The sequence below is a fragment of the Pieris brassicae genome, chromosome 2 (genome assembly GCF_905147105.1).
Source record: "Pieris brassicae chromosome 2, ilPieBrab1.1, whole genome shotgun sequence".
NCBI classification, from domain to species: domain Eukaryota; kingdom Metazoa; phylum Arthropoda; class Insecta; order Lepidoptera; family Pieridae; genus Pieris; species Pieris brassicae.
In genome coordinates this window covers 9,890,998-9,903,884 of record NC_059666.1, presented here as the reverse complement: position 1 = coordinate 9,903,884, position 12,887 = coordinate 9,890,998, and the positions used below count along the sequence as shown (strand labels likewise).

Sequence of the window (12,887 nt, the reverse complement as noted above, 5' to 3'; positions counted from 1 at the left end):
GACAAAATTTTCACTCCATTATTTGAGGCAGAATATGCGAACGTTAGATTATACCATCATAACATTTTAGTACCATATTCTTACAAATAAATTATTATTCTTATCATTTTCTAGATATCTCAGTTAAAACGTCTCGAAGTAAACGAAACTAGTAGTGGAAATTGCAACGCCCCCATAATGCGGACTGCGGGCTTTAGATTGCCTTCGCCTTGTAAACTTAGTGAAATCGCACTAGCGGCGAGAACTACACGTCTTGCGCATTAATATCAGTTATACAATGCTTATAGATTAAGTATAAAAATGAAATTAATTGTTTTTTTCGTGTTTGTTATCTCAAATATAAGCAACGACGGTAAGGCTTCGCTGGAGAGTTTCGCACCATCGAATGACGTGAATTTTTTGACGGATACCACCAAAAGTTCAGGTTAGTTTACATTAATGTTACTAATTATAATGTAAAATGTGTTATCTGGTTCAAGTGGAGCAAAGAGATCTTCTGCGACCAAACCATGGGCAAGTAAGCTGTGTTTTATTTTCTTATGTTCTCCATACAATAACTTACAAGGAACAAAACCCAGGACTCCAGTTCGCCCTTTTGCCAACTAAGCTAACATTTAACAGCTAATTGAAACAATGCAATCAACGTTATTCGTTATTACATACGTATATGTCCTTCAAAATATACTGTTTTGCTACATCCATTATAACCGGTTCAGTGCTGACAATCAGATATATTTTATAGGTATATATTTCTTCGGTAATGAGCTACACATAAAAGTAAATAAATTAGTGGCGCTGGAACACAGCACAGCTGGAATCGAACTTATGACTTCATGGACGAGAGTCGCACCCTATAGCCTCTAGGCCAACACTGCTCGTCGATAAACGAATTAACCAATTTAAAAAAAAACCGTTGCAATGTAATTATAGATAAACTGTTTACGGGTTTCTCAACTATAAACGTTGATTCTTTGTAAACAACAATTTTCCCTTTTTACAATAAGCAATTCTGTTGCAAAATGCTTTACAGACAAATCGTGTCATCGACCTTGCAAGTTCAACGTGAAACCGCGAAGGTGTTATTACAAGTTTGACATCGAGCCTACCGTAGATAAAATACCTCTCACCGTCAACGGACAGAGCCCAGGTCCACCCATACATGTCTGTATACACGATATAATCGTCGTGGAGGTCAGGAATAAAATACCAGACCAAGATCTGGCGATACACTGGCATGGATTGGAGCAACGCGGGACGCCGTATATGGATGGAGTTCCAATGATCACGCAGTGTCCTATAAGCTATGGGTCTACCTTCAAATATGCGTTCAAGGCGTCGTCACCTGGAACATTTTTTTACCACGCTGATTCGGGTAAGATATATGAAACATTTAGAAAGTTTTTGCATGGTATCATTATTTTAGTAGGTATTTTTATAAGGTAGTCAAACATGTTTTGACAAGCCGGATAGTATATAAGCAAAAGGTTTGATTGAGATTTCTTAGGGTTGTGTCCAATTTTTATAACTAATCTTTTAATTATTTTACAATACCAATATTCAATTTATATAAGATTTATGACGAAGGCTTTTAAAAAGTATTATATTGAGCACATGTCCGAGTCTTAATAAGGCGTATCTTAATCACACGGTTTATTGTTTCGCCGGGAACAAACCTATCATTATAAACAGGAACGCAATAAGAAATCTTTACGATATTGCTATCGAGAGTAAAGCTAGTTACGAAGAAAGTGTTTTCATCTAGTGACTCCTACACGTACACAAGGCTCGAGTGAAAGTAATGAGTTTATGATTACCTCAATATAACTGTTTTGATGGTTATTTTTTCTTCTAGTAATCTTTTTATAAACTATTCTAAATTATGTATTTATTTATAAGTAATCCTACAGCTACATATATCTATATTATATAAAAAAAAAAAACACTTAGACTGTATACAAATCCAAAACAGATTAAATTGATAAACAAAACATAAGTGAAATAAGTACATTAAAAGATAAAAACAAGGAAAACTAATTTGTTACAATTGTTAAATAAAGTCATAGTTTTATCGCTTCTTAAAATATTTTCTCATATCTTCTTTGGTAAGATTGAAAATGTTGACATTATCATAATTCGTGTTATTGTTAGCTAAAATCCAAAACATTGGCGAATTTTGTAGATAATTCGTAATCGATATTCGTTTATTCCGTTGCATTCGCGAAGAAACTAAATATATTCGTTATTCAAAAACAAAGTCAAATCATTTATTTCAAAACATTCTTAAAGTAATACAGTAGTAGTAGTATTTTTGTTGAGATATATCTAAAGTTAAAGTCATATTGAGATTTTAATGCGATTCTTATAATGAATTTGCTTAAGGAACCATCTCAGATTCATTAAAATATGTTCAGTAACTATTGTGATGTATGTCGTAGCCAACTAGCTTAATTAGCAGTTCAATAAACAGCTTAGTCTCTATTCTAAACAGCGCCGTTTAACTAGTGGCCTGAAAGATAGTTAGCCGTAGCATTTGTATCAACATTTAATAAACTGGTTGTCTAATGATTGTGCCATTTATTCGATTGGGTAATCATCTGGCAGAAACAAAAAAGATGAAACATATAGCATAGAAAATATTTGTGTGTGTCTATGGGCACATAACTTAACAACAGATCCTCAGAATCCTCATAATCCTCCTGGTATTGCTTTAGCGATAAGAGCGTGACGTTTGAGTCTATATGTTGTGTGTCTGTAGGGTTAATAAATATAATTAGTACTTTTTGTGTAATTTTCTTAAACAATCTGCTTCAAGCCTCGAGGGATAAGATAACAATGAATAATAAGGTCATATATAAATGTAAAATAAATATATTCTACAATATTCGCATTGCTGGAAAACTAGTTCTAGTAATCCGGTTCCGGTATTTATAAATAAATGTGATTTTATGTTGTAATAGCTTGATTATATACTCGTTGATAAGAGCGAATTTGTTGCTTTTATGTTTTTGGAGGTTCCATGTTTCCGAGAAAATGGATTTAGAAGCAATATCAGCACTTTTTTTTAATTTAATTCGTTTGAACGTAAAATTTCAAATGTTAACGAGAAAACTCATTGCGTTGTGGCCTTCGTTTCAGATATAACATCAAGGGTTTGATTCTCTGTCAAACAATTTCCAGTTAGCAGCTGGACCAGTTATTAGAATAGGAGATGTGACTTTTTTAAATAACAGTGGGCCTCTGGGCTCTTCGTTTACTCAATGGTACCACCTAAGATCCCCCAGCACCGGCGCGTTGTCGACCTATATAATACCAGTTAAGTTGATTGATGTTGTTTTCAGTAACTCACCAAAGTGATGGCGTTTACGGCTCTCTGATAGTAGAACAACCACAACCGTTAGAACCCCATTCCTCCCTGTATGACTTCAATAGAAGGGAAGAACATACTCTCGTCATTGGTGCTAGGTTCCCTCAACTACTTTCGGGGACTTTGGAAGACCTAACCAAGGTTTTACCAGATGGATTGGTGATTAATGGACAAGATTATACAAAGTAAGTTAAATTCATTAAATTGATCCGACAAATAGAATATAGATCACACACACTCTCTCTCTCTAAATAAATAGCGTTTATGCCTTTGTCTTCGTTGGATCGTAAGAAGTGTGTATGTGTGTGTGTAAGTGATCTGAGAATTTATTAATTGCGATTGCCGGTTGCGCTTAAGATATCCTATATGAAGCATTTGCGCTACCCTAATTGAGTAATGAAATAATACTTCTCATGATTAGATTACTTGGCAATGTGCCGACTTTTCTGGAAACAAAAACACTACATTATACTAAACGCAAAAGTACACAATATAAGCTACCGATAAACGCACTTACTTCGCTCAAAGCTTTTCTCTTTAAACAATTTTTTTTCTTGAAAACAAAATTTTCACTATGACTCAAAACATTCGCTATCAATCTTAGGCTGGTTTTAAAGTCAACGCGTAGCCATCAGCGCGTAGCTGTCGGTGTCACTCTGAAATGCTTCTATAGTCACAACATATTGGTCTCTTAGCGCCAAGCGTCAGCGCGACTCTTTAACCAGCCTTAATCAACATCATCTCAACCTGTCATATGCTGAAACGGAAAGCATTCTTCTTGTGCAATAGTAGATAATTATAAAATTGTAAGTGTTACGTAGAATTTATTAATTCAAGTACTTAAAATTATTGAGTATTGTTGGCCTAAGGCTTCAGCATGCAACTCATCCCTAAGATCGTAGGTTCGATCCCCGGCTGTACACCAATGGACTTTGTTTCTATGTGCGCATTAAACATTCACTCGAACGGTAAAGGTAAACATCTTGAGGAAACCGGCTTGCATTAGACCCAAAAAGTTGACGGCGTGCGTCAGGAACAGAAGGCTGGTTGCTCTATTAGATTACCAAATGATCATGAAACAGATATAGAAATCTGAGACCCAGACCCAAAAAGGTTGTAGCCCCATTGATTAATTTTTATTTTACTTAAAATCATTAATAGGTCAATGTGAAGAGACTAGCTAGACACTAGCCAGACTAGACACAAGAGAATCGTAGTTTTGGGGTTAGTTCACTTTCTCTTTTAATTATACATTCTGTTTTATTATATGTAATAAAGACAGATAATGTCGGATTTAGAATAAAACTGTGAAGAAAAATGAATCGGTAGACATTTGCAGCAACTTCATGGAGACCTTTCGCGGAGTCGTGTTAGAAAACTTGCAGTGTTCATTATTTGCTATTTTTATTATTATCTTGCGTATATGATTATGTAAGTATCTGATTTTAACATGTGTGATGTTTGAAATAAAATAAAATTCATCAAAGCTTAATTTTTTCTTTACAGGATTTTTGTAATGCATTCATATGCTTACCGATTGCGGTTAATAAACGCAATAGCTCTCGAATGCCCAGTACTCATCAGCATAGACGGTCATATGGTGACTGTTGTCGCAAGTGACGGGAAACCAGTCCAACCTGTTACAACTAGCACTGTAAGGTTATATCCAGGTACGTAGTTTTTAGCTAAATAGTGGCGATAAATTGACGACTTATTTGTTAGATCTATTATAATGACACACACAAACATTAATATTAATATTTTTTTCAAAGACAATAGAGCTTCAACTTATCTCTATTCCTTATTTATTATGAATATTTCCTGCAAGTTATTTATAACCTTCTTACTTTCAACGGGTCATTCTCTTGTTTCGCTACCTATTCACAGTAACTCATTTTACCTAATAAAATGCCCGTTTATTTCCAATATTTAAAAATGTTGAATATATAGATTAGATTTGTTATATACATTTTTTTTGTTACTCGATACCTTCAGTACCATTGACCGGAATCGGTAAATGCCTCGTCCAGCATTTTCCAAATATCCATGGCTTTCTTTCTTCTTTCTCTTCCTGCTAACGCTTCTGTATCTTCTATCCACCTTTTTTAATGGTACCCTCTTCTTCCTCTTAGGCCTTCCCATATAGTTTATTTTTAATTAATTATGGTGGTAATCAAAAAGACGCTAGTCCGTATAAGACGATAAGACAACCATACCACGTCCACGTTTAAACTATGGGCATTAATTCGTCGAAAAAATGAACAGGAAAAGTTTTGTTTAAAAACATGTATTTTTCCATTGCAATTTATAATGTTTAAAATAATTAAAACTGAATTTTAAAGTTTAATTGTTTCTGTGATGCGTTGCATGCTTCGGTAACATTCGTATTTTATAATTTTAAATTAAACGTTACTTAAAAGTTGTATCGTAAATTTACAATAAATTTAATAGAAACAAGAGACGTTGATTACGTAAAGTATAGGATGATATAAATCTTTCAAACCACTTTCACAGAAAAATCGAGGAGATTTGCATCTGTTAGATATAAAGAAATAGAATATGCAGTATAAAGTGGAAACTTGCGCTATATTATTATTTATTATGATCGTAACATTGTGTATAAAGTTAACGAAGTCATATGATTCAGAAAGGTTCAATGACCTTTTGAAAACAAAGGCAGGAAATATCATGGCAATAATTATTCACAAGGAAGTCAAGATTTATACAAAAATACATTTAAAATAAGAAAAAAACTGACACTGTTTTTCCTGTAAAGATTTTGTAGCTGATAGTTATAAAAAGCCTTTATTCGAGTAATACATTAGATTACATTATGTCCATGTCATGTTAACCATTAGTATTTAGCATCCGACGGAGTGAAATTACCATAATTTTCCAATACTTCTCTGCTTATCTTATTTACATCTTCCCAAGTATACATCCATTTTCCGTATGAACAACTGTTAAAAATCAGGGCACAATTGGGGTTCAAATCAACATCGCTGCATTTAAAATTTTAATTCAAAATGCAATTAAAAATGTTTTAAAGCTATATTAAAAATATTGTGAAGGAACAGTTATTTGGAATCTACTCGAACCGTGTTGCGACCTATAAAAGCCGTATTTTTATGACATTATTATTAGGAAGTGATTTTATGTGACATGAAGAAAGTATTTTGTTACGTAAAGATCTTCTGTTTACCTAACGTTAGGCCATAATAGAATATTTACGCTGACTTGTGAATTTTTTGGTAATACTTTATACAAAATATTGTTACACAATTGTTTACTTAGTACTTAGACTTCATATTTAGACATTTTTATTCAATATTTTATAATAGTTCAGACATATAACAGTTTTTGATTCAAATAGAAATAAGTGTTCTCTCTGTTAGTGATATTTTGACTTGGATTTAAAAGTGTTAGACTATAAATTCAGCATTTTATAGCAATATAATTATACTTAATGACTCGTGTTATTCCATACGACATTTAGAACTCGAAGTTATAATAATAACGTTTACGTAAAAAACACAGAGAAAGTATTGTTCATCTTAGAGGTCAGATAATAACCGTAAAACGAGTTTTCACTTGGCAATCTCACTTTCTATAGCGAAACGATTTATGCGTTCGACTTGTTAGTATACGATTGAATTAGTATAATGATAGACATAGATAATAAATAATGGTATACATAGATAATAAATAATGGTATACATAGATAATAAATGATGATAGACAAGTGAAATTGATTTTATTTTGACAGTGGGCTCATAGATATTTAAAAGCTGGAGTTTGTTGTTACGATGCGGGGCGGAAGCGGGGGCGGGGATTATGCGTTATGGTTAATATTATTTTCGACTTTCCAGTACTTTATACATGTTAAGTTTTAGGTATAAAGAGTCACTGGTAAAGGGTGGTCACGAAACGTTTTACTATTGGGTACAGAAAACGTTAGGGCGCGTTTCAGGGGGTGGGGTCAAGAATCTCTAAAAATTGCGTGACGCAATACTTGAACGCATCTGAATATATTGACTGTTAGTTGTTACTATGGTTAATAAGTATAATATTGACTTAATTCTTTAGTATATCTTAAACTAATGTAGTGTTCGTTACCGGTCTTAGTGTTTTATGGCAGAGCTCAGACGGTCAATATATATAGCGATCCAATGTTACGATACCTGTTTCAATACATATTGAATCAGCTGGTCGTATTGAACTTTCAATAGATATTGACTACGATATCGTCAGTAATCAGATGATCATTCTTCTGAGTAGACGTGTTGTATAGTAATGGACTATAAAAGTAAAGTAATGATAAATTAAGGTAGGTATTTATTGTTTTAATGAACTTACCTTAATGATAAAATAATATACAATAATACACGCGCACACACACTATGAATATTAACAGATATTGATGGATCACAGAATGATTTTATGTCAATGTGCTTAGTATTTATTTCTTCCGTTACACATCAATAAATATTGTCGAGATCTCAAGAATCATATATATAGACCACCTGACCCCTATAATGTTCTGAACTATGTTCGTGTATCCGACATAGTAGATGTTGATATGTAAAAGACATAATAGCCTGCGTTATATATCAAAAAAACTTTAAAAAAAGTTTTTGATAGAATATTTTCATTTTAGGTGAACGTATGGACATTGTGGTTCGAGCTGATCAGCCGAGTGGTGGATACTGGCTTCAGGTTGAGGGTGAAAACCAATGTGATGGATTGAAGACTCACTCTATGTTTCTATATCAGGGGTTTAATTATACTTCCATGATAGAACAGAATCCGGTAATTAATTATAATTGTGTTATATTGTTTAATCCACCATGTGTGTGACTGTATGGGTTAGGTCGTAATGTTTTGTACCCCTAAGTACCAGCCTACCCCAATATTTTAACATTAAAATTAATATAACCCTTAACTTTTCACTCTTTTACACGATTTGAATCGTGATAAAATTTTGAATTTTATATGTTGTACTATTATTTGGACTCTTCGATACAAAAAAAAACAACTTTTCTAGAATTGTTTATTTTGTCATAGGTTACCGGCTGAAATGTCAAATTTAGGTTCCAACAAGAGGCCATGGTAGGAATTTTCATAGAAATTGATTGAACGAAATCATTTTACTTCTGAGGTCACGGGGAACCTCAACTGGTTGGTTATACTATCACACTATGAATAAGCGATGAAATTCAGTTGTAGGTTTTCAATAGGCTCGCAAAAATAGGTTTTGGTAGGGTGTATTAACCTTTATTTCACCATAGAGGATTAATCTTTGGCATTTAATTTATTTTATTCTTATTAATTACTTAAGATCTCACGTGTAACGTGGTATAGTGGTTACAAACGTTGTGTAAAACAAAGAACTTGACGACTCAAAACGGGTGGCGGAGAATTTATTGCCAGTTCTTCTCTTCCGTTCTACGCCCTTGATTTGTGAACTGGCAGTAAATGTAAAATTGGAAGCATTTCATATACATTTCTCTTTTTACGGTTTAAGAATAACTTTATTTCTCTTAAGAATTGCATACATATTTCACTTACTGAGAAATAATATGTAAAACTAAGATTAATAATTAGAGCACACAGTAGGTATATAAAATTACAAAACAAAACAACAACAAAAATGTGGGTAGACATGATAAACTCGATCAGTCAACTAAGCAAAACATAGGACATTGTTCGAATTTGATTTTTTATTATATGTGGAATAGTCTGAGATAGCAAGTTTATATTTATTTTATTATTTTTTATTAGACTATTTTATTTTTAGTTTATTGTTGTATTTATATATTTTTGGTATACATATTATTATTTTATTTTATTATTATTGGGTTCAAAACATTTAAAGTATTAAATTTTATTTATTTTTGTTTAATTTAAGTAATTACGAATGTATATTTTATCTTTAGGGGTGTATACTTAATCTACTTTTTTGACGTTCATAAGGGTACATTGTGTTCCTTACCTTTACTGTACGGTACCTTTATCAATAAATGATTTTGAAATCGATTGTATATAGAAAAACATCGTTACATCGGTCACCTACGCTCTATTTACATTGTTAAAGCTATTGGTATCTTTGGAGCATTCGTCGGATACTGCCCACTTTATTTCTCGTTCTGTATTTTAAGTAATTAAAACATTAGCTAATGTACTAAATTTAATTACAGAACACCGAAGTCGATAAGGATGATATTGTCTTCGGACAGAAACTTATATCTTACAAAGATGTAACACTCCTGCCATCCGTGAAGTCAGTTTATCTTGGTATTGATAAACATAGCGTAGAAGTTAAAGATGCAGATCTTGATTTTCGATATCTGAGCGATGTTGTGCCGAAGAAACCTTTTTTCCCTACAGCATTATGTAAGTAGACTAGTAAAGCTCACATCATTTTATAAACATTTTAATCTCAATTGACTACGGAGGTTATGTAGTTCTAACAAATATTGTTCAATAATTTACACACATAGCCTCTGACAAACACGCACGCACACAAAACACATACGTGTGCGTACGTATGTGTAGATACACCAATATTTATAAGTATTATACGTTGGTTAAAAGGAGTGTAAAAAGTGTGGAGTTTCTTGCTCATTCTTCTCCACACGAAACTGCCCTTTGGAAGGGGAAACTACAATCAGCTTTTTATTTTTTTAACGTCCAAAACTGCCATTTTTGGTGGACTAATAAATGAACTGACTTTGAGTTTGTTCATGGTAATTCTTTGTTAATAATGTATGTAACATTTGGTTTTGTAATTTTTATAGTTTAAAAGTTTCGTGACCCTAATGTGACTTCTATGAACCATATCAGTGTCTTTTTCCCACCTGATTTTAGGCAGACATGCGGCCGAAAATTAAGCTTAAGGAAAGGGAACCTTGTCCATGTGTTTTATTTATATTTTTATGCATATGTTTATACGGCAAGTAGACACACACGAAACAATGCTTCATTAATAATCTAATTTTACAGCTCTCAAGGAAGGCGTTGTCCAGATAAATGGCAGGAATTTCCTTTACCCAAACGCGCCATTGCTGATGAAGCCCAGGGATGTATTCAAGGATATTGCCTGCAGCGTTGAAACACATAAACATAAGGATGTGCAATGTCTGCAAATTTTAAGAGCTAATCAGAATGAACAGTTGGAATTGATATTAGTAAATGAAGGTAAATTAGTTGTTTCTATATGATGACTACATATGTAATCATACATTGAAAGAAATTGCCTTATATAAAGTTTGTCGTGACGTGTACAATCACAATCTCTAACTAGAACTAATACGATGATATTGTGTAACACGATAGTGAAGTTTTTTCCAAGTTCAAAGCGTAAATACAAGATCTCAATATAAGCCGCTTGGGCCTTCGGGATGCCTTCGGAGCCAGTTGTGGGTAAACTGGTCGGCCAGCTACAGGCGCTCTAGTCGCGATTCTCATGAATCGCGATCGGTGCGCCGCTTTCCGTGAGGAAGGTCGATCTCCACCACGACCTGGAGCTTCCCATCATAGCCATCACCATCCAAACTCATTGTTGCGTTCCCCTTACTCACAAAAAGGCCCCTGTGTCGCAAAGCTAATTCAGATTAGGGTAAAAAACCTCCTGCCCCGGGGGAAGGCGAGGTCTCTTCATACATGGCACACTCCAGTCTTCAAGCCCTTCAGGTGATTGACAACCCGCGCTGCCCGAGCTGAGCTGTCAAAGACTTCAGGTCCACATCGAGATCCTGTTCCAAAAAAAAGCTTTAATATATTTTCTTTCCACATTTGATCTCTTCAACATGCCGAAGAAGCAAAAATCCGCATCTATATTATTTTTATTCTCGTAATTACTAATAAATTGCGTATTAGTAAGGCAGTTATCTCTTATGGTTTAAATAGTATCGATCATGGTGGATATATTATAGTATATAAACTAGACACAGTAGACATTGCGTTTATGTTTATTATCTCATTTTCAGGTGTCCATAGCAACGACTCGTATACATTTCACATGCATGGACTACCTATGTACGTGGTCGCAACATGGCAGAGTCCAGCAGGACTACCTTTATCAAAAGAGGAGTTTGAGAAACTAGACAGGGGTGGCTTGATTGAAAGGTACATAAACATAGCTAAATAGATATTTATTTTATTAGTATAGGAAAAAGCAACAATACCTTTCGTTCAAAATAAATAGTTTAAAGATATTATATGAGAAACCAAGAAATGGAAAAGTATAGTTGGCCTTTGGCTGAATTTTAAGGTAGATGTCGCCTCTTTCATTCTTTTCATTTCACTACGCAAATTCCATTATGTGAATTTCTACATCAAGTATTATCTGATACGCTTTAAACAAAAAATAATAATTCAGAAAAATAATATTTAAGAATAAACGCACCTAAGTCCAATAGAATTTTATATATTATTATAGAATTAAATATTCATATGTTTGATCTGTTTCAAATGTATGAAGAACTTGTTACTTACTTACTTACTACACAATGACAAAACACTGTAGTTATCTTGACTCACAATTTCTTTTTCAGAAATTTACAAAATCCACCAATGAAAGACACAGTTACAGTCCCCAACAAAGGTTTTACGATAGTCAGAATAAATCCAGATCATGGTGGCCACTGGCTACTGGAATGCAGGTCTTGCAGTCTCACGCTGCCTGCTGCAATTCTTATCAGTGTTCCTATAACAATACCTAAGACGGTTGTGGATTCTCTTCCTAGCTGTGGAAGCTATAAACCCCCAGATGTGTTGCTTAATTAAGACTGATCTTCTAATTCCATTAACGCTGGAGGTGTAGCTAGGTGCCTCATGTCGACCAAAATTTCTACTAGTTAGCTGTTCGTATTGTAATTGTACCGAAGGCACTCACAGAGTTGTAGGTAATTCTAATTAACAGCTAAAGTCAGCCAGCCCATCTAGACACATATATCGAACACTATAATATCATAAAACCATAAGGAATCTTCTGAATAAGGAGGTAGGCTGGCGTAATTAGCCAGGACTTGTGCGGAAACTCAGTCCACACAGTAGACTTAATTCGATTAACAGAAGAAGACGGATCTTAGTCTACTAATAATGCACTACTTTATTTGCCTGTATGAAAGTGTATGAAGTTGATTACACTAAAATTATTTCCTGAGATTTTTACGTGAATAATCGTGATGTACAGTAAGCCTGCCTTTAATGCCGTTTTATAGGAATCACGTTGCAGGAGTATTCTCGTAAAACCGTTTTTTTTATCAATTTAAAACTAAGATACGAACAACACAATTGAAACAGGTGAAATGGTATGTCAAACTATTTATAGACTTGACAAATCATTGTAAATTTCACACGACAAAAGTATAACTTGAAAAATCTCCGCGTTATAGGGGGGAAATACCGTGTTATATGGGGGGCAAAAATCGCCTTATACGAGAACGCGTTTTAGGACGATTACTATAAATTGTATGTAAATAATTACGTTAAGGTATATTTATTAAATAAAATTTAAGTG

At 33.7% G+C, this 12,887-nt stretch overlaps 1 protein-coding gene across 1 annotated transcript; it reads left to right on the top strand.

Annotated features, from left to right (window-relative positions):
• Positions 1-245: 245 nt before the first annotated feature.
• Positions 246-12,883, top strand: LOC123720532 (L-ascorbate oxidase-like). The gene is made up of 9 exons (XM_045677187.1): positions 246-424; positions 1,031-1,372; positions 3,339-3,549; positions 4,871-5,034; positions 8,022-8,173; positions 9,562-9,757; positions 10,367-10,561; positions 11,353-11,491; positions 11,920-12,883. The coding sequence occupies exons 1-9, from the start codon at positions 301-303 to the stop codon at positions 12,149-12,151; spliced, it is 1,755 nt and encodes a 584-aa protein (XP_045533143.1). The 5' UTR covers positions 246-300; the 3' UTR covers positions 12,152-12,883.
• Positions 12,884-12,887: the final 4 nt, after the last annotated feature.